General features: G+C 41.8%; 5 protein-coding genes across 7 annotated transcripts; 2 read left to right on the plus strand and 3 right to left on the minus strand.

The window, feature by feature from the left end:
- The first annotated feature begins 677 nt into the window (after positions 1 to 677).
- Positions 678 to 4068, plus strand: LOC148649370 (gamma-crystallin M2-like). Of its 3 annotated transcripts, none has more exons than XM_088605908.1 (3): positions 678 to 926; positions 2515 to 2757; positions 3734 to 4068. In XM_088605908.1, the coding sequence occupies exons 2-3, from the start codon at positions 2581 to 2583 to the stop codon at positions 4007 to 4009; spliced, it is 453 nt and encodes a 150-aa protein (XP_088462034.1). In that variant the 5' UTR covers positions 678 to 926; positions 2515 to 2580; the 3' UTR covers positions 4010 to 4068. The 3 variants fall into 3 exon arrangements, with proteins under 3 accessions (XP_088462034.1, XP_088462033.1, XP_088462032.1); XM_088605907.1 differs by lacking the exon at positions 678 to 926 and adding an exon at positions 2406 to 2426; XM_088605906.1 differs by lacking the exon at positions 678 to 926 and having other exon boundaries at positions 2485 to 2757.
- A 1751-nt stretch (positions 4069 to 5819) lies between these two features.
- On the plus strand, positions 5820 to 6968 carry LOC148649371 (gamma-crystallin M2-like). The gene is made up of 3 exons (XM_088605933.1): positions 5820 to 5953; positions 6135 to 6377; positions 6621 to 6968. The coding sequence occupies exons 1-3, from the start codon at positions 5945 to 5947 to the stop codon at positions 6894 to 6896; spliced, it is 528 nt and encodes a 175-aa protein (XP_088462059.1). The 5' UTR covers positions 5820 to 5944; the 3' UTR covers positions 6897 to 6968.
- Positions 6969 to 8896: 1928 nt separating this feature from the next.
- Positions 8897 to 10977, minus strand: LOC148649372 (gamma-crystallin S-1-like). Its single transcript, XM_088605900.1, has 3 exons — positions 10805 to 10977; positions 9591 to 9833; positions 8897 to 9231 (listed from the first exon to the last, which is right to left on the minus strand). Exons 1-3 carry the CDS (start codon positions 10862 to 10864, stop codon positions 8956 to 8958), a joined length of 579 nt encoding a protein of 192 aa, XP_088462026.1. The 5' UTR covers positions 10865 to 10977; the 3' UTR covers positions 8897 to 8955.
- Positions 10978 to 13603: 2626 nt separating this feature from the next.
- Positions 13604 to 14505, minus strand: LOC148649373 (gamma-crystallin M2-like). The gene is made up of 3 exons (XM_088605935.1): positions 14470 to 14505; positions 14063 to 14305; positions 13604 to 13935 (listed from the first exon to the last, which is right to left on the minus strand). Exons 1-3 carry the CDS (start codon positions 14476 to 14478, stop codon positions 13660 to 13662), a joined length of 528 nt encoding a protein of 175 aa, XP_088462061.1. The 5' UTR covers positions 14479 to 14505; the 3' UTR covers positions 13604 to 13659.
- A 4885-nt stretch (positions 14506 to 19390) lies between these two features.
- On the minus strand, positions 19391 to 20887 carry LOC148649374 (gamma-crystallin M2-like). The gene is made up of 3 exons (XM_088605901.1): positions 20714 to 20887; positions 19963 to 20205; positions 19391 to 19700 (listed from the first exon to the last, which is right to left on the minus strand). The coding sequence occupies exons 1-3, from the start codon at positions 20771 to 20773 to the stop codon at positions 19425 to 19427; spliced, it is 579 nt and encodes a 192-aa protein (XP_088462027.1). The 5' UTR covers positions 20774 to 20887; the 3' UTR covers positions 19391 to 19424.
- Positions 20888 to 21093: the final 206 nt, after the last annotated feature.

Genomic DNA, 21093 nt, shown 5'->3' on the forward strand with positions numbered 1-21093 from the left:
TCAAATTAGTCTAACAAAATAATTTTGTCATTCTTGCAAAAAATAATCTGGTGTGTAGAAAATACTGTTTTTGACTAAAACAATCCTTGATATATTTATTAGCAATTATACTCTTTAATGTATTTTAAACTATGAAATTTTCCACTGACTTATTATTAAAAAGCACATATTTACTGGATAGGTATTTACTTTTTTTTTAAGGAGAAACCAAAACAAACCAGATAGGATTCAGTTTCTAGGGAAAACCTGTGAAATACAAATGACAGAAGGCAGAAAAATGGAACTGTGCAGAGCAGCCCTCCTGTCTCAGTCACAATCTGCTTGAATCGCATTCATTTTATTGCGTTTCAGCAAGATGTTTTTGGAGGATAATGTAGATGCCTCTGCATACATGTTTTTTCAAATAAATAACACAAGACACCTGCATTATGTCAAGACCAGTCTTTTGTTATTTAATGATGTACATTAATTTTATTTTCAATTATGAAGTTAGTGTGTAGCATTTGTGGGTGTAAGAGTGGGCAGGTAGGGTGTGTGGATCCTGTGCAAGACTCAGGAGAGAGAGAGAGAGATCACCAATCCAGATCACTAAGCAAAAAGTAAAGCAGGAAGCAGGCGAGTAGGTCGGAACACGGGAAAGACGACGAGAGAGCAACCATCCAAAACGCAAGACAAAGTCGAAAACGAGGGGCAGGCTAGAAGATCAAATACAGAAATGAAGGCTAGTAAGGAAATAAGGCGCACTTGGGAGCTCTAGGAGAATCCGCAATAGTGAGCGGGGGAGTGAGGAAAGAGTGGAAGTAAACTAGGGACGGGACTGAACGGTGGTATGTAGGTGTGGGACTTGCGGCGTGAGCGTTTGTCAAACACGGCGCGCGTGGGAATGCGAGACGGGACAGAGACGCGTGTGGAATGCGTAACAGTGGGTCAGTATTGTGTATTTTTATTTACAAAAAGATACTTTCTCTACAGCATGTTATGGTCTTCATAAGGCAAATAAAAGGCAATACAAATTTACTGAACATTTGAGTCTTTGCTTAAATATTATGGGCTATGATAATATATATATATATTTTACCGCTAAGAGCATTGGTATTTCTATACGTTAAAAAATGAAACCTGAACCAGAAGCTGGATTTTTTGGTACAAAGCTGAACCAACCTAAAGTATCTAAAACTGCACATCCTTGACCACGGTTGTGATCAGCTGTCTTTGACAATGCCAATGATGGCTGGCCATGTGCAGCATCGGTCGAGCACAGCAGTTTAAAGCACGGATAAAAGGTTGATTTATAAGGACCTCGACAACGCCAGCTGAAAGTCCTCTCCAGCTCAAGGCGGCGTGTGCGACCCATGTCACGTCACGCACACAGTAAACATGTAAAAAATGGTAAAGTGCCGCAACACACATCCTGCTGGGTGACATGATCCATGACCTTTGTATTGGATTACTCAGCTACAAATGAGTAAATGCAGTACTATGGGACCTCTGGTGGTCTTTTATTGATCAAAATTCCCTTGTATACTCTGTATGATTAGTTGGTAAAAATGCAACAAGGGCTATTGGTTACAATACTCGCTTGTTTTTTTAACTCTTCTCCCTATGCACGTACAGCATTTAGTGGGAAAGGATTTGTACATATACTGTAGATCATTTCTGCACAGCAAAGATGTCCAAGGCCTGATGAAACATGCATTGAGCAAATAAGATCACTTTATTAGCCATACACAATTTCTTGCATTAGGAATTCATCTTTTCACATACCCCAGCTTGCTCTCCATAAGACACAGACACACAGACTGGGAGAGAAGTTTTGGGGTCAGAGCACAGGGTCAGCCATTGTACAACACCCCTGGAGCAGTTGGGGTGAAGGGCCTTGCTCAGGGGCCCAACAAAGTAGGATTCCTCTGCCAACCATGGGATTTGAACCAGTAACCTTCCAGCCACAGGCACAGATCCTTAGCCACAGTGCTACCACTCCGCTCCGTTATATATAAATATAACATATTAGTGTTAAAATGCATGAACAGTACAGAGGTTCTTGACTTCTTGACACCTATAGGATTGTAGTACAATCCTACAGTACATTGTTGTCAGAGACAGTGAGCAGTAGGTGCAATCGTGCACACTAAGGAAAATTCCATAGCCGTAGTGTGAATTCACAGAACAAAAGGACAATCCTGGTTGAGAATATACCCTCTTTTAATCAACGCAATAGCAAATCTGTACAATTTAGCTCCTTTGGCGTAATACAATAGCATTCACACAGAAAAAGAAGCAACAATAGGACAGTTTAAGTTAACATAACAGACATGCTGACTGAACAGAAATGTATAGTATTCATACATTCTTCGTGCTGGGTATATAAGGGGACAGGAGTCACACCACTGACACTGACCACTGACACAGACATCACCATGGGAAAGGTACAGAGCATCTGTGTTTCAAACGCTAGTCTCATGTGACTAGAAAGGCACATTACCAATGATATGTTTCTGTTTATCTATTTCCCAGATCATCTTCTACGAGGACAGGAACTTCGGGGGGCGCTCCTATGAGTGCAGCAGCGACTGCGCTGACATGCACTCCTACTTCAGCCGCTGCAACTCCATCCGAGTGGAGAGCGGCTGCTGGATGGTGTACGAGCGCCCCAACTACATGGGCTACCAGTACTTCCTGCGCAGGGGCGAGTATCCCGACTACCAGCGCTGGATGGGCTACAATGACTCCATCAGGTCCTGCAGGATGATCCCCCATGTAAGTTTCTTTATAATACTCCAAGAACAGACAGAAGGTTGTCGGTTTACTGAATATTATAAAAAAAAGAATAGCAGTCACTACAATGAACAGTTCTGCACATTACAATAAAGAGCCTGTTGTCTCCAAACAGCTCCGTGTTTTGATTATCTGTTTAGTGTTATCAGTCATGGGATTGGTATTATGGTTAGATATTTTGATGAAAACAAATTTTGATTTAATCTTTGGGGCTTCAGCAAAGTTCTAGCCTGATCCTGGATGAATTTGTCTTTGTGAGCACTGGCCCCCAAATCTGAACTTAAAACACAACTAAAACCTTCCCTTTCATCCACTAAGAGATGTTTATTTATTAAAAAGTCAATTTAACAATAAAATATGATACAAAAAAATAAAGCCATACAACAAGTGCTGAAGTGATTAAAAGTGATTACCTCTGAGCTTTGAAAAAGAAGGAGAAGAAACAGAGTTATAGAAATGGAAATATTCGGCAAGAACTTCAAAGGCAGCTAATGCACTGAGCAAGTCACACTGTTGCCATGAAACATTCTACAGAAAATATAGGATCACATATACATTCAAGCTGTTATTCAGCAAGCTATAGAACAAAAAGAGTCAATCTGATTTAAAAAGCTTAGCTCACTACGTTTGTGCTTCTAAGAATATATTGAGTCATTTGTCTCAAGGATAATGTGATGTTACAAAGAATAAATGGTCCGGATATTTTTTGCCTATACAGCCATACATGGACAGCCTTTGCCTTTTTTGCTATTGTAACGTTTTTTTGAGTTTCCACCCTTGCCGCTCCTGCTGTCATGCAACACGGAACTTGCTGGCTGAGCTAAAGGAGACCCCGGGCGGCTGAGATCCCTGTTATACGCAGGGGCGTCGTCGTTACACTATGAACTGACTTGTCACAGAATATTAATGGAAATCCTTAAGTTCAAACTGCATCACAGAATGTCTCCTGTTTTTGCAGTACCAAGGCTCCTACAGGATGAGGATCTACGAGAGAGAAGGCTTCGGAGGCCAGATGATGGAGTTCATGGACGACTGCGAGTCTGTGTACGACCGCTTCCGTTACCATGACATCCACTCCTGCAATGTGATGGAGGGATACTGGATGTTCTACGAGCAGCCCAACTACAGAGGCAGGCAGTACTTCATGAGGCCCGGAGAGTACAGGAGGTTCAGCGACTGGGGAGGCATGAGTCCCAGGATCGGCTCCTTCCGGCGCATCATGGACTTCTGTTAAATCCGAAACACTCCTTGATGTGTCCTAGTTGTATGGGATAATAAAAAAGAGACTAATTACACATTTCTCTGTGTTTTTTAAATCATACAAATGTTCAAATGTATTGAAAACATTTCACATTTCAACAGATAGTGCTTCATCTCTTTTCTATTTAGCACTCATCAACACACTCATCAGCCTTGTCACATAATACCTACAGGGAGAAGATGCTAATACAGGTTTGTACAAATCATCTTAAATTAAAACTCACTTGACCTGTTCTGACATGGCATTGTGTTGGTCCGGTTTATCCAGTCACAGTCCTGTTGAGAGATACGTCTACAGCTTACAGCTACTTATACAGGTAGTGCTATCACAAGTGTTATAGAAATGATTTACCATAGTAGCTAATACTCCTTCAGTGGTATTGCAATTGATTGTATGTTAACTCCTGCAATTTTACTATCAGAACTTCCGCACTTGGTACTAGTCTTGCTATTACCACTGTTACTACAGAATAATTACAGAGGCTGCCGCCACTACACTCTCTATTACTAACATTTCTCCTTCCTGTTCCAAATGTTATTAAAAGTATCAGTATTTCAAATGCTAACACACAGCAGTGGAAGAAAAGAAAATGTTGTTGTTCTAGAGTGGTGCACAGGGTAATTAATACTTTATTTTACATGTGTAGCATTGGTGCCTAGATGCTGTGCGACAATCTATGAATTGGCTTCATTACTCTCTGCTCTCCTCCCCACTAATAGCTGATGTGTGGTGAGCGTTCTGGCGCACTATGGCTGCCGTCGCATCATCCAGGTGGATGCTGCACATTGGTGGTGGTGGAGGGGAGACCCCATTACCTGTAAAGCGCTTTGAGTGGAGTGTCCAGAAAAGCGCTATATAAGTGTAAGCAATTATTATTATTATTATTATTATTATTATTATTATTATTATTATTATTATTATTATTATTATAAGAGCTTCCCATTAGCTTGGGACGTTCTGAACTCTAGGCAACTGAAAGGGAAACTCATAGGTCTGATGTACTTGTTCATCCAAACTTGTCTTCGTCTGTTTTTGTTTGTGGGTAACCAGCCGGTGACAGATCTGAGTTCACAGATACTAAGAGTCCAGTGTGAAACGAGAACTGTAATAAGTTTAAGGGTCAGAGGCTAATGCTTAATAGGTTTTCTGATTAGTAAAGTGTCCGCAAGGTACATGCTACATGATCCTACATACCTCATAGGCCAGATACAGAATTGCAAATTAAAATCTTAACCTGTCTCTTAGTTCTTCTTCACTTCATTTTGATGATTCTCCTTCATAAAACACTGACTTTAAAACCCATTTTACATACCACAGAGGCAAATTAATGCTTTGAGGTGGGCCGTTTTTGAACATATGTCTCTTTTTAATGGGAACAGTGGTATACAAAGGGTTCGAGAATAGTTAAACATTTTTTAAATGTCTGAGATAGACGAGTAGCTCATAACTTAAAATCTGGAACGAGAAAAGTGGAAAATTTGAAAACTTTTTCAGAACATCTGTCACACACGATTCTTCTGTTCACATGTTGGTTCCTTCTGCATATTTGAAATAAATATTACCTTCGCCCCTGCATGCATGTGTTTCAGCAATCAGACAGTTACAGTATCTGTACCTTTCCAGATTGGCAGCATGTGAATAAATAAACGTACACATAAACAGCTTATCAATTAGTGAACTAAGTGACATCGTCTGTGGCCTTTGTGTAAGAGACAAAGAGGTACTGCGCTCTGCTGACAAGGAGCGCTAATATCTTTTGTTGTTTGGCAGCAGTACATTCTTTTCAAATAGCTGACATGTAAAGTTAATTCTTTTGCATAACAATGTCCCAGTTTTCCTACACACTATAAAAAGGGGCCTCAATCTCAGATCAGAGATGCAGTGAGAGCAATACAGCAAAACAGGACAATGGGGAAGGTAAGGCCGTTGAGTCTGTTGTGCATCTTTTGTGCCTCTGCTTACTTACAGTATGTGGAATCTTGAAAAGCCATTAATAGACTGATTTAACTCCAGTTTGTGCTTTAAAACATCATTTGCATTATAGACAATCGTGCCCACCCAGGCTATTAACAAGCAAACAAAAACCCAACCTTTTCAGATCATCTTCTACGAGGACAGGAACTTCCAGGGGCGCTCCCATGAGTGCAGCAGCGACTGCGCCGACCTGCACCCCTACTTCAGCCGCTGCAACTCCATTCAAGTGGAGAGCGGCTGCTGGATGGCGTACGAGCGCCCCAACTACATGGGCTACCAGTACTTCCTGCGCAGGGGCGAGTATCCCGACTACCAGCGCTGGATGGGCTACAACGACTGCATCAGGTCCTGCAGGATGATTCCTCCCGTAAGTTGCACTAAGGATTTGCTTATATGGACAGCATAGGCCTGGTTCAGGGCTTGAATTCAATGTAAAACTAATTCTCTACTATACAGTATATAGTAAATAGACTACATGTATTTACTAAATATGATTTTATATATATACTCAGTATTTGAATATCAAGTATTCTTGAGAAGTTTAGGAGCCCGAGCTAAAGGGTAGTTGTTCATCTGTTCATCATCAAGCACTCTGTGTCTTTTTCTCCAGTACCAAGGCTCCTACAAGGTGAGGATCTACGAGCGCCCTGAATTTGGAGGCCAGATGATGGAGTTCATGGACGACTGTCCCAATGTCTACGACCGCTTCCGTTACCAAGACATCCACTCCTGCAATGTGATGGACGGCTACTGGCTCTTCTACGAGCAGCCCAACTACAGAGGCAGGCAGTACTTCATGAGGCCCGGAGAGTACAGGAGGTTCAGCGACTGGGGAGGCATGAGCCCCAGGATCGGCTCCTTCCGGCGCATCACTGACTTCAACTGAACAGAAAACAACAAACGCAGATAAAAGTGTATAACATGGAAACAGAATAAAATATAATTTCTTCTCTGACAATGCCAAAACTGTGTATTTTATTAGTCATGTTTAAGAATTTGCTTGCACAGCCAAAAAACAAACATGACACAGTATAACCAGAAAAACAATCAATAACTTCCAATTGTTTTTTTTGATTTAATTAATTTAGTTAATTAAATTCTTAAGAAATAAATCCTCTGGGGGTTCATCCTGTCCTGTTTCAACTGCTCTGCCCCATAGTTCTCACTTGTGTCCTCTGATCTGTGTTCCACTGAAGAAGTGAAATGTGAGTCTGAAGAAATTTGCTCGAGTGACCTTGTTAGAGTTCTTGAGGGTTTTGAGAACATCTCCATTCACGAATAAAAAGGTTAAGTTCATTCATTAGCCGAATGGTTCAATAGTCCTTATCCTATCCTTGTCTGAATAGGTATGTGAACTCTAATTCAGTAGCTAGTGGCACCTCCTTTAGCAGTAATGACTTCAAGCAGACCTTTGCTGTAACTGCCTGTCAGTTTCTTCCATTGGCTTGTAGCGATTTGTGACCATTCTTCCTCTCAGAACTGTTTCAGGGTTTCCATGCATGTGACGCTCACTCACTTCAGGTTTCGCAGTAACACAGGGGTTTAGGTCCAGCCTTTGACTTGGCCTTTCCAAAAGTTTTTTTTTCTTTTTTGTGCTGTAGATCTGTGTGTATGTTCAGGATCACTGTTTTCCTGCGTGATACTCTTTGACTCAGGTTCAGCTGACCAGTGGATGGCCGGCCATTCTCCAACAGAATGTGCTGATACAAAGAAGGTCTTCTTACACATTAATGTATTGGTAAGTATCATGCTTTTGCAATGGAGGCTACAGTTTTTTTTCTATTTTCCATTATTGCTGTAGTCCAGAGGACTTCAACCCTGCTCCTGGAAAGTCCCATTCCATCAGGTTTTACAGGTTGCGTTCTAAAGACTTGCAATAATTTCACTGCGACCAATTAATTAGGAGATTTGTTAATGCAAGCAATTCAGAGACAATCTGGGGTAAGACCATGAATTCTTCAGCCCTCCAGAATCAGGGTTCTGTTAATTGAACAAATAATTTGCTAAATTAATAAAAAATGTACAGACTCTGGACCGGGGCTCTTCAGGACCTGGGAAGGAGACTCCTCCTGTAGTCTAACATCCTGAAACCTTATTAAATTACTTTATTTTCACTCCTCAGGGCAACAATTCTCCATTTCTGCACAGGCAGTCACTCAGGGTTTACTGCTTGCTCGCCACGTACAAGGAAATTGTGGCGTGCTTTTATCCGGCAGAGAGATATAAAAGCAATCCTTCCTACTGTCACCCTGAGCTTGACCCCAGACTGGACACCCTCCTGCTATAACTACTGACCAGCATCTTCACTTCTGGGTTACTGTTGAAGGAATTAACTAAAAATTTTTACTAAAAGTTAGTATTATATCTTGTTGACTATGTATTTCTTTACTTATATTTTACTAACTCCGTCTCAGGATGTCTGGTATCAAAAGATAATATAGCCACACTGTATCCTTACGCATAGCTGGCATGGTTCTCAGGGAAATGACCGAGTGACCTATCCTGGAACAAATGATCTATTCAGCAGAAGGGGCTGCTTGTCATGCAAGCCGGCAGTAAAGAAAATATATGTACTGGTCAGCTTTCTCTTCTCTTTTCAGCATGGAATAAAGCTATTACTTGTTCCTTTCTAGAATGACCATATATTGCCACAATGTAAGCAGAGAGCCATGTGGGAGTGTATCTTGTATAGTTTGTTTCACTATTTAAAAGAGCACTGCAAGCATTCTCTGTTGAGTCTTGTGTCCAAGAGCAAGACTCCCATATGCATATGAAATAAAAACAACTTTCAACACACAAACTCTCTGCTGATGCCCTTTGTTTGGCACAACACTGCCTAAAGCACCATGTGGACTCCTTTTGAAGAAAATACCCAAAGAGAATGTGTTAGATTGTTGTTTAATTTATTGTTTAATTCTCACAGATAAGAAATAATTGCTCTTTATTTAACAGAAGTCCGTGATGCGCCGGAAGGAGCCGATCCTGGGGCTCATGCCTCCCCAGTCGCTGAACCTCCTGTACTCTCCGGGCCTCATGAAGTACTGCCTGCCTCTGTAGTTGGGCTGCTCGTAGAAGAGCCAGTAGCCGTCCATCACGTTGCAGGAGTGGATGTCATGGTAACGGAAGCGGTCGTACACAGACTCGCAGTCATCCATGAACTCCATCATCTGGCCTCCGAAGCCTTCTCTCTCGTAGATCCTCATCCTGTAGGATCCTCTATGCTGTAGGAAAAAAAATGATTTTTGTGGTTTTTGGTTAAAAAGCAATACTTTGCAATAGCTGACATAGTGAAGCCTTACCTTGCACTCAACTGTCTGAAATGTTCAGTCTAAAATGGCTTAATTAACCCTTGCTTTACTTATTTTGAATTTGTGCAAGAATGCTTTATTTTGGAATACTCTCATTTTTCTTTTCAAGTTAAATGCAAAGACATCTGTTGGTTTTGCATTCAGTATATTTTGCACATGTTGAATGTGCTGAAATTGGTAGTGCTACTGTGCTTGAATCAGAGATAGTGGTAATCTGAAAGTGACTAATTTTATGCTGCATCACATTAAATATTCAAGTCTCATAATCTTACATGGGGGATCATCCTGCAGGACCTGATGCAGTCGTTGAAGCCCATCCAGCGCTGGTAGTCGGGATACTCGCCCCTGCGCAGGAAGTACTGGTAGCCCATGTAGTTGGGGCGCTCGTACACCATCCAGCAGCCGCTCTCCACTCGGATGGAGTTGCAGCGGCTGAAGTAGGAGTGCAGGTCGGCGCAGTCGCTGCTGCACTCATAGGAGCGCCCCCCGAAGTTCCTGTCCTCGTAGAAGATGATCTGTGAAAAAGAAAGAAACATTGTTGTCAAACTTTACCACTACATTGCACAACACTTTCCTTTGTAAAAACAACAGATTTTAAATTGAATATAGCATATTTTGTGACGACAAATTGATCAGGCTAAATTAGAGCACGTTCAACAAAGAAAGACCCAAAAAATGTTGGATGTTTTGAAGCAGAAAACATCAATTCATTCATTGTGTCCAACAGTATAATCTTTGTTGGGAGACTGTGATTAAATTCAACACAGTAGCTTAAATTTACTAGGTTGAAAAAATGATACATTTCTCCAGGCATTCATTTTGAGGGCAATATTAAGTGTGACTTGGCATAAGACAGCTGCCCATTTTTCAGTTATTACAGAGAAACACATTGAATTAGAAAGGTTTTTGGGCTGTCTCAGCCTGTGGGGTGTCACATGTTATTCACTCTATCAGCATGCCATCTGCATTCTCGGTCATAATCACTAAAAAGTTACAGAGCTTAAGAAGCCTTTACACTTGGAAATAAGTTCAAGACACTACGTCAGACTCTTAGCTGAGACTGCGGAAAAACTGACTACTACATTGCTTATTAATTGCAGTAATTTGGAAGAAGCAGATTTTGTTAACTGAACACATGTTCAGTTTTAAGAACATAAAGGAAATATCAGTTTCATGAAACCTTGAACAAAATTAAAGGTCTTGGTATACCTTTCTTGAAGGCTTAATTACAGTTCCTGCATCTAAAACTGACATTAATTAATCATTTTCTGTAGTTACATTAAGTTCCAAATGTAAGAAGACTTGTGCGATGGACAAAAAACACACTTGTCTAATTCCGAAGGTAATGTCACTAAATCATTGCTCAATTCTGTCATTGATCAGTATCTAGACAGCAGTGTTCAGATTGTGCAGGAGCTAGTTGAATTACTACATGAGACCACAGTCTGGCCTGGTGCTACAGAACACGAGCCCATGCTCCTCTTACCTTCCCCATGGTGTCCTGGATGACAGATGCCCTGTGGCTCACACTGCCCTGCCACCACATTTATACCCCACTTGTACCGCAAGGGGCCTGTGTCCCCATTGTGTGGAAGCCCTGACTCATCAGCACAGCAGAGAGCTGCACCTCTTGTCACAGCAGGTTCCAAAGGGAGATAATCGGGCGTTGTTCGTGTTTGTGGGGTCAGTTGGCCATTTTTATATTGTTCTCCTTGAACATGCAGAAAAAAGAGAAAATTCTCTGCTCTGAAAACAGCTGAGATATCTAGCAAATTTAGCACACAAATCCTTAACAAATCATTTGCATCAGTTTCAATGATACTGTGCCGCAAATAGGATTAAAGCAGGAATGCTGCTTAATCATTGCATTTACTTTTGACTTTGCTTTTTATTTTTTAAAAATCCAAACCATCATAATAAGCTTTCGTTTCTTGATGGAGTGAGGAAAGGGATCAAGTAGAGGAAAAGTGAGACTGAAAGCAAATTTTCAAGATAATCATGTAGGATTTTGGTTTCCTATGAATGACACCAATTATTTTTGCTGCTTTTCCCTGTAGTTCCCTTAAGTAAATATTATGTATATATTAATTATATTTTATACATAATTTATAAAGCCCTGAAAAACAGGTTTAGAGAAAGGAAAAAAAGAATGAGAGGTGTGGTCCATTGTTGTAGATTTTTCACCAAAACAAAACCCTGAATGAATATGGCAAACAGCTTTAACATAAAGACGTGGAGCTACAGAGGGCATGGTATCAAACTTAGAATAAGCAGGCTGTAGGCTTAGTGACCGAAGGGGGCAAACAAAATTGCTACATATTTACACAGGGTTGCAAATCTTCACACATACTGTATCCTGCTCTCCAGCTCGTCTCAGTCTCAAAACTCACACCTCACATTGCACATCCCACACTGAGCTGCTCTTTCACACTTGGAAACACAATTCTTCTCTTTGTTTCAGTTTGTACAATTTGTCAAACATTTTGGCAATGCCAATGTCTACTAAGGCAGTTGATACAGTTCCTTTGATAAAAGATAATGAAATGAGCAGACATCCCAATATAATTGAATGTTACCTTTTTGATAGTACAGTACTGCTGATTATTTTAAGGATGACACTGGGACTTATTCAGCTGCTGTGAATGAAAACTATTGGTCCCCTATTTGATCTCACACCATGGTTAAAAAATATCTTCTACACAATGTTTCAGATCTCAAAAGTCCCACACCCATTGTTATCCAAATTATATTCACAATCTGATCATTTAATCATGATGGACATTCTAGGTAACACTCAAGAACACCTTAAGTTTGATCCTGCAATCTGCAACTCTTCTCTGAATGCGTTTAGTCTTTGCTTGAGCCCTTCCCCAAACCTCCTCCTGGTATTCACCAGATTTGTAGGAACAACTCGACTGCAGGTGCTGCTCATTTTAAAAACTGATGTTCCACTTGTTTAATGCGAGCTAACCGTTTCGGGTTAGCTGAATTAACCGGTTTGTGCTTCTTATGAAACTCTAAGCTTCATACTGTACATCTCTAAATGCCTAATTAGAAACACAAGTCGCTTCTTTTTTTCTGCTTAGTATCCTTTGTGCTCATAGTGTTTAAGTTGTTACGTGGTCTCCTAATGTTCTATCACGAAGGTGTTCATGGAGAGTGGTGATAGGAATAAGGGGTAATCCGATCTTCCATACGACGTATTTATTTAGAAATCAGTACAACAACTGAATTTAAATCTCTTAAGAAGAATTTTGAAGTAAATGGCTTAACTAGTAAATTGCACACTTGTTAAGCTCTATTGGTCCCTTGGCAGTTCCTTAGTGATTGTATCTAGAAATATATAGATATTAAATCCTATTATTAACATTTCAGTAGCTCAGTCAATCCCTGTTTGAAGCATAGGAGAGACGCGATTTGAGTAGCAAGCTTAATTGGTGTTCCTCACTGGCTGAGGACAATGACAACCTGTCCAAAAGAATGGGGAGCCAGAGAGCTGCTGCAAGGGTGAAGACGGGGTGGAGAAAGGGAGTTAAAAATGAAACACAGGTGAGTCAGTAAGAAGTGTGATATTGATATGTAGGCAGGTGGAAGAGGGTGAGATTAGGGTCTGACCTCCTCCTGAACCTTTTTTTTATAAACTCAATATTGAGCAGCCATAATGACTAGTGATAAAGATCCAAAAGTATTTTTGGTACATAAATAAAATGAAATAGTTTGAAGAAGCATGGTGAGGCCACTATTTTTGGAACATTTCCCAAGTGTGGATCCACTTCACGTCTTAGTAGGTTGCTTTCCTGCATGACTGAGATAGAGGTCTTGGTGAGATGGGTCGTCTCACCCAGCAGAATGTAAGGGTGAGTGAAGAGAATGCATAGGCTTCTCCCCAGTAGCTATGGGATCAAGAATTATGTTGACCTTGAGGAAACGTTTTTCCTTTTTGAGAAGGTGAGCTATTTTCAAGGAAAGGTAGAGAAGATCCTCTGAATCTAATTTGCATCTACGGGTAAAATGCAAATTCTGGTGGCGTTTCTTTGCGGTATGCTTTTATGCTTATGTTCAGTAACCTTGCATGCTTGCATTACGTCTGTAAGTGCAGACACAATTTTCCTATTTTAATACTTGCTTACATTGACAGTTCTTCGCAAAGCTACAGTACCTTGCTGAAAACACATTTCTGTGAAATTTGTGAACTCTGGTGACATGTGAATTTCCAAAGCTTTGGACTTGTCTGCAACAAGAAAATGATGAATAGTAACTGACAAACCAATATTAACAAGGAGAATTGTTTGAATTTTTTTTTTATTTCAATATATTTGTTTTTAAAAGACATTGCTCAGTTCAGTTGAAGTCCATGAGGCGCCGGAAGGAGCCGATCCTGGGGCTCATGCCTCCCCAGTCGCTGAACCTCCTGTACTCTCCGGGCCTCATGAAGTACTGCCTGCCTCTGTAGTTGGGCTGCTCGTAGAACATCCAGTATCCCTCCATCACATTGCAGGAGTGGATGTCATTGTAACGGAAGCGGTCGTAGACATTGGGACAGTCGTCCATGAACTCCATCATCTGGCCTCCGAAGCCTTCTCTCTCGTAGATCCTCATCCTGTAGGAGCCTTGATACTGTAAAAACAGGAAACATACTGTAATGCAGTTTGAACTTAAGGAATACTTTTGGTATTTATAATTGTAAGGTCATCTTTTTCAAGGAACTGAGTGTTCAGTTAAAGAGTTTAACAGATCACCGTACGTGGGGGATCATTCGGCAGGATCTAGCACAATCGTTGTAGCCCATCCAGCGCTGGTAGTCGGGATACTCGCCCCTGCGCAGGAAGTACTGGTAGCCCATGTAGTTGGGGCGCTCGTACACCATCCAGCAGCCGCTCTCCACTCGGATGGAGTTGCAGCGGCTGAAGTAGGAGTGCAGGTCGGCACAGTCGCTGCTGCACTCATAGGAGCGCCCCCCGAAGTTCCTGTCCTCGTAGAAGATGATCTGGAAGAGATGGAAGTGATTCCTCTTTTCTTAGTAGATTTGGCGAGGTCTATTTTCTGCTCGTATCGCTTATATTTTTTAAATATAATTGATCTTTTTTAAATTATTTTTCCTTTCTTGTATATTCAACCTAGAAGAAACATTAATTAAATGAAGAGCCTTACCTTTCCCATTGTGCTAGATTGGTGTGGTCACACTGTATCCCTCATTGTGGATAGCTTCCTCTTTTATACTCTGGCAGCAAGCCCTGACACATTGTCATGTAAATCAATCGCATTTATGTGTCAGCTTTTTTAAGAGAATGTGCTGCCAAACAAAAACAGACCTGTCCTGTACTCCTTGTCAGCAGTGCAGCCAACCTCATTGTCACTTTCACAAAGGAAATATGACACTAGCTTTTGCTCCAGACTGGTACTGTGTGTGGGGGCAAAAATGAATCTGGAGAGCAAGAGAAAGACACTGCCCTAGGAGAGGAGGAACTGGCAAACAGGAGCTCTTACAAATGAAGAAAGAAGAAAAGTTTAGACTTTCCAGGGTCAGATGTAAGGTAGTCACATTTTGTCTTTAAATGGTTGATTAATGATACACATAAAAGGTGTTTCCCGAATCTGTTTTCCAAACGCCAGCTATAACACAATGCAGAACTACTGAGCGTTACAGTATAAGCCGTAGATGGCCATACACTGGCCAAATAAACTGCTTTCTTTTCTGCACATTTTAAAAACATTCTGGGAAATAAAGCAGGTCTCACAAAACGACAACACTGTATTCCTAAGGAGTGCTTTTTAACCTGTTGAACTACAATATATTCAGAAAGCCTAAGTGGCAGATCTTGGAAAACAAGTATTCTGCCTCATGGATAAAAAATACATTTATTTTCATTGTTATCACAGGGGCAGGAGCAGCACCTGACCATAATCTTGTGAGGCAAGAACATTAATTCTCTATGAATTGGCTACATTACTCTGCTCTCCTCCCCACTGATAGCTGATGTGTGGTGAGCGTTCTGGCGCACTATGGCTGCCGTCGCATCATCCAGGTGGATGCTGCACATTGGTGGTGGTGGAGGGGAGTCCCCATTACCTGTAAAGCGCTTTGAGTGGAGTGTCCAGAAAAGCGCTATATAAGTGTAAGCAATTATTATTATTATTATTATTAATTGATTCTGGCCATGCTTTCCTCCAGATATGTAGTGAAAGCCTTTGGCTGTCATTCAATTACAGTGGCAAACAAGTCTTCCAGAACTGCGTGCTTTTCAGGTTTTTATCCGTAAGGTCTTTAAGTACATACCTGATCTCAGCTGTTGACAATCTAATTGAATTGAATTGATTAGATTTAATTAGGCCTGCAAATCCTGTTTGACGTGCAACCTTTGAGGACCACAACTTTGTGCCACTTCTTTTCAACAGGTCGATCAAATGTCAGTGGGGCTTCAAGGCTCATCAGAAACAGCTGAGCACTATCACATGTTGCTGGGAAGTGAAATGAGTCTCATGGCATGTGCTTTTCTTATTTGGATTTGGTGTAGAGAGAAAAGTGTGCCATGGGGACATGAGAAAGATCATAAACGGGATCAGGGCAGTCAGCTGATGGTGTTACTCATTTGGTTTTTAGTAGTTAATTGATCCAAGGAGCTCATCCAGCCAATTCTTGTGAGAAGCCAGGATACTGATTTAGACAACATAGCCAGATAGCTTGTTCCAGACGCCCACAATCTTCTCTGTAAAGACGTGTGTCCTTCTCTCAGTTTTAAATGCAATTTCCCTAGATTTCCTCTTGTGTCCCCTAGCTTGGTTTACTGCTGCCTCTGAAGTGTCACGATCGTAAACCCCTCCTCTTAAGGACGCTCCAGCCCTTCCTTGTTCAGTACTCATCCCCTGTACCTGCCTCCAGATCCTGCCCCTCGTCTTATAAAAGCCAGGTGCCCACTCTCTTCCGGGCTCTGCATTTGTTCCTGTACCGGGACCTGTAAGCACCTGGTCCCGTCAAGGTTTTAGTTTCTGTTTCTGTTTCTGTTTCTGTTCCCGTGCCGGTTCCGACCCGGTTCTTGTTTTATCTCGTCTGTCTTGGATACATCGCCTGGCTTTGGACTTTTGCCCATCTTGGATTCTCCTTTTGGACTCAGCTCTGGACTGTTTGCCTCGGCCACACCTCCCCCGAACACCAGCGCACCATGGACACGCCCCCTGTTTTCATTCCCGATTCCCGCATGCTTTTTCCCCCATGGTTTCCTCACTCATCCCCGGATTGTGTCGTCTGCACAGGGTCCGGAAAGAACGCTTTTGTTACATGAAGATGTCAAGTGAGTTGACTTTGTCAATCCCCTTGACAGCAGTCAATGGCTAATTGAACCCCTGGTAGTCTCTGTTCAAGACTACAGAGGATCAGCAAAGATCTTTTAACCCGTCTGACACATATCATCAAGGTCCTTTAAGTGGGATAGTTTTAATTTAATCTCTATGAACTGGAGGTCCAGGAGGCATGAAGGTCAAGGGAAAATAGAGCAGTGAAATCCTCTGTGATTACTGTACATGAATCCTTTGTTATTGGGTTGTAAGTTTCCATGGGTCACATTGTTTTCCTGCATCTGATTTGTTTTCTACGACACTTGCAGTATATATCTGCTGAAATGGCCTGTGGCATGTTGCACATTCTTCAGAAATGGACCTTCCAATATCGTATGGCGACCTCACAGTGAAGTGTGAAAACGGGTCTTTGTAGAATTTGAAGAAGCATCGGTAAGTGAAATTGAAATGAAAATTGATGTTGGCTGCATTGATTAGATTCAAGGACAGGGGTATGAAGGGCAGCTGATATGAGTGGGATATAGTCTAGTCTTGAGATAAGGACTGCCAACAAGGAACCAAACACCAAGTACCTGCTGTAACGAACAGTTCTTTCCGGACCCTATGCGGACGACACAATCCGAAGAAGTGGGGAAACACTGGGAAAACGTCATGCAGGAATACGGGGCTGAAAACAGGGGGGCGTGTCCAAGGTGCGCTGGTGCACGGGGGAGGTGTGGCCGAGGCAAACAATCCAAAAGAATAATCCTTAGAGGGTATCCAAAACACAAGGGTAAGTCCAAAACCAGGAGATCCATCATAACAAGGAATTAAAACCAGAAGCCGGGTCGGAACCGGCAGACAGGGAACAGGAACGGGAACAGAGATTAAAACCTTAACGGGACCAAGCGCTTCCAAGTCCCGGACTCGCACGGCACGGAAACCAGATGCAGAGCCCGGATGAGCGTCAGCGTCTGGCTTTTAAGGTGGGCTGGGAATAGGAATCAGGTGCACAGAATAAAGTCTAAAGTGAAGGGCTGGAGCACCCTTAAGGAGGAGGGACTATAATCGTGACACCTGCATTGTCCAGCACGGCGTAACCCTTACTCTCAATGACTTGGTTAAATGCATGCTGGAAGACAGATAATTGTATGACATAACTGAGCGGTTGTGGATGTTTCTTAGATATAGTAACAAGAGGTGGTCTGTGATGTCTTCAATAATGGAACTGGAAATGACTGAGCAACACAACACAGCACTGAAGAGAGCGTGTCCTGCCTGATGGCCATCACATTGTGAATCCGAGATGTTTTGCCATTGATATGATGGAGGCCTTAGCTAAAATCTCACTGGTCAGCAGAAATGCAGAGGAGACAGATAAGGCTGTAGCTTTTCGCAAATGGATAAAGGATCATAGGTTTATTTTCCTTGTTGTTCTTGAAACCGAGATATTGAATAAGGTTAATATTACAAGTAATAGGTTTAGTCAATGCTGAAAAAAGAAGAGAGAAAAAACACAACGTTTCAGCCGTGGAGCCCTTCTTCAGGTGTGAGAGAGACAGGGCAGTAGGCAAAGGTAATGTAGCGGGAGACCAAAGGCTGGGAGGGAGGAGGAGTGAGAGGCGGGAGCAGGGGACAGAAAGAGAGGCCAATCAAGAGGTGTGAAGTCAGAATAGGTGTAGAGAGGTGTGAAATGAAACTTCCAGTGAATGGAGAAAATTTAAAAGAAGACTAGTCTGTCGTTAAGAGATGGGGGAATGTGTGATCCTAGCTGCAGGATAAGTTTGATTTCGATAGTCTTTCTGATGTATGAGTTCGGAAAACCGTCTTTGAGAACACAGATGGAGAGATTAGAGTGGTCGTGGCCGTCAGAGGTGAAATGAGAAACAATGGGCTTGGAGAAATCTTTAATCTTCACAGCCCTGACATGTTCTCTGAAGCGGTCTCCGAGTCTCCTTCCTGTTTCTCCAACATAGGTTAATGTTATGCTTAAATGCATTTCAAGATAATTTTGAGGTGGACTCAAACAATTCAAGGCAACTACAGACTAGCAGTTGTACACTGTTTATTTTTTATGTTTAATCATTTTTAAATTCATTCTTTATCTTGAATAATAGCTAATTAAGAAAGCTCATAACCAGTGCAAACTAATACCTAGTCATGTTGAAATTGGATTTGTTTCTTTTATTATTTAATTTTTAACTTACAAGATTCCCACTTATTTGTTTATTTTTTCATAAGGGTATCTTTATTTTTTACTGTGTATATGTACTGTATTTAAAAAAATCATCTCTACCATTCTGTTTGATATGTGATCTTTGAATGTGAAAGCACTATAAGATTGCAGAGAAAAATGGAAACCAAACTGAGGTCGTATCTACACCATTGTATTGAATGAAATATATTATTCTGAAGTTAAAACTGAGCACTGTATTTAGGTGGGTAGCATAGCATAGTGCTTAAATCTCTGGACTTATAGAGGATTTGAGTTCCTTCTGAAGACAGTGCTGTTGTATCTTGTTTGGTGGACTTTACCCCAGCTGCTCCAGTCCTCCCAGCTGTTTGAATGGGGACCAGCACCGCTGGGGAAGACTCTGTGATGGACTGGTGTGCAGGCCATGATTGGAGTCATGTGCTTACAGATCGCTTCACACCTAGAAGACAGGATGAGCTCTGGCCAAATGATCTGTTGTGTGTGACTATACATCTAATTACATTTATTTCTGCCATTATGTAGTTCATAAGTATAAACATGAGTAACCATGAAGATGTAGGTTCCGAAAAAAAATACTTTGAAAGGTTTGTTGTTCTCGCTGTATATTTTTATTAATCACTTAACAGAAGTCCATGATGCGCCGGAAGGAGCCAATCCTGGGGTTCATGCCTCCCCAGTCGCTGAACCTCCTGTACTCTCCGGGCCTCATGAAGTACTGCCTGCCTCTGTAGTTGGGCTGCTCATAGAACATCCAGTATCCATCCATCACATTGCAGGAGTGGATGTCATGGTAACGGAAGCGGTCGTACACAGACTCGCAGTCGTCCATGAACTCCATCATCTGGCCTCCGAAGCCTTCTCTCTCGTAGATCCTCATCCTGTAGGAGCCTTGGTACTGTCAGCAGAAACAAACACATATGTTTTGCTGGTCTGAAACAAGCAGGATAAGTAAAACCCTGGAATCTTTATTGCCCTTGCATTTAGAGCTCTTCAGTGCCCCATCCGAGCATCCTGCCTCCCACTACCTACCAGACATTGTCATCAGTATCAATAATCAATATTGCATCAGGAAGTATGAGCTGGATTTGATTAGATTAACGCTACTGCTGCAGCACTTACAGGCTACAGATTTCCATAGGTTTTAAATAGAAGCTTACGTGAGGAATCATCCTGCAGGACCTGATGGAGTCGTTGAAGCCCATCCAGCGCTGGTAGTCGGGATACTCGCCCCTGCGCAGGAAGTACTGGTAGCCCATGTAGTTGGGGCGCTCGTACACCATCCAGCAGCCGCTCTCCACTCGGATGGAGTTGCAGCGGCTGAAGTAGGAGTGCATGTCAGCGCAGTCGCTGCTGCACTCATAGGAGCGCCCCCCGAAGTTCCTGTCCTCGTAGAAGATGATCTGTGTTCCAACAGAGAGAGCAATCAATTTCTAAGCTTCTTCCTGGGTTTGTTTAAACCAGCAAGTACAAATCTACTGTATAGCTTCCAGAAATAAAAGAAACAAGACACAAAGCTTTTTTCCTTTTTTAATTACTGTAATTGAATTGCACATCAATGAATTCAAAACAGAACAAACATCTACTCTCAAACTTCTGACAGCAGCAGAGAACTGCCTGGTACCAGAGCATTGAGGACAGTAATTCTTCAATGTGACTGCCAGCATTATTCATAACATTTGAGTGTAGGGCCTCAAAGTTGCAGGTTTTTAGAGGTTCTAAACTTGCTTTCATCTGCTATGTAAATTATTTAAGTGTTATCATTAACAATGAATGAGGGATTTTCTCCCATGCTAATTGACTGCAACTCATATGAAATTGCTGTTCTTTAAAATGTAACCTAATGAACATCAGCTTGCATTGTCAGGTCCAGTATTTAATGTTCAGAGCATGAGTCAGTGCTCCTCTTACCTTCCCCATGGTGTCCTGGATGACAGATGCCCTGTGGCTCACACTGCCCTGCCACCACATTTATACCCCACTTGTACCGCAAGGGGCCTGTGTCCCCATTGTGTGGAAGCCCTGACTCATCAGCACAGCAGAGAGCTGCACCTCTTGTCACAGCAGGTTCCAAAGGGAGATAATCGGGCGTTGTTCGTGTTTGTGGGGTCAGCTGGTTAATTCCATATTGTTCTTCTTAAAAATGTAGAAAAATAGAACATTCTCTTCATCAATACCAGACTGATCCCAAAGCTCAGTATTTTTAAAATGCATTATTTCTCCTCAACACTGATGGATTATTTCACATGGGACAACCCAAGGGTCACGAGCATGTGGAAAAATGACTGATT

This window comes from Lepisosteus platostomus, chromosome 14, assembly GCF_059453375.1.
Source record: "Lepisosteus platostomus isolate fLepPlt1 chromosome 14, fLepPlt1.hap1, whole genome shotgun sequence".
In the NCBI taxonomy this organism is placed as follows: domain Eukaryota; kingdom Metazoa; phylum Chordata; class Actinopteri; order Semionotiformes; family Lepisosteidae; genus Lepisosteus; species Lepisosteus platostomus.

Coding starts and splice junctions, on each gene's coding strand:
- LOC148649372 (XM_088605900.1), bottom strand. CDS start 10,864: ATGTGGTGGCAGGGCAGTGTGAGCCACAGGGCATCTGTCATCCAGGAC. Junction 9,834..10,804: donor TCCAGGACACCATGGGGAAG/GTAAGAGGAGCA, acceptor TCTTTTTCACAG/ATCATCTTCTACGAGGACAG. Junction 9,232..9,590: donor CCTGCAGGATGATCCCCCAT/GTAAGATTATGA, acceptor TTTTTCCTACAG/CATAGAGGATCCTACAGGAT.
- LOC148649370 (XM_088605906.1), top strand. CDS start 2,485: ATGATATGTTTCTGTTTATCTATTTCCCAGATCATCTTCTACGAGGAC. Junction 2,758..3,733: donor CCTGCAGGATGATCCCCCAT/GTAAGTTTCTTT, acceptor CTGTTTTTGCAG/TACCAAGGCTCCTACAGGAT.
- LOC148649373 (XM_088605935.1), bottom strand. Junction 13,936..14,062: donor CCTGCCGAATGATCCCCCAC/GTACGGTGATCT, acceptor CTGTTTTTACAG/TATCAAGGCTCCTACAGGAT.
- LOC148649371 (XM_088605933.1), top strand. Junction 6,378..6,620: donor CCTGCAGGATGATTCCTCCC/GTAAGTTGCACT, acceptor CTTTTTCTCCAG/TACCAAGGCTCCTACAAGGT.
- LOC148649374 (XM_088605901.1), bottom strand. CDS start 20,773: ATGTGGTGGCAGGGCAGTGTGAGCCACAGGGCATCTGTCATCCAGGAC. Junction 20,206..20,713: donor TCCAGGACACCATGGGGAAG/GTAAGAGGAGCA, acceptor GTTGGAACACAG/ATCATCTTCTACGAGGACAG. Junction 19,701..19,962: donor CCTGCAGGATGATTCCTCAC/GTAAGCTTCTAT, acceptor TTCTGCTGACAG/TACCAAGGCTCCTACAGGAT.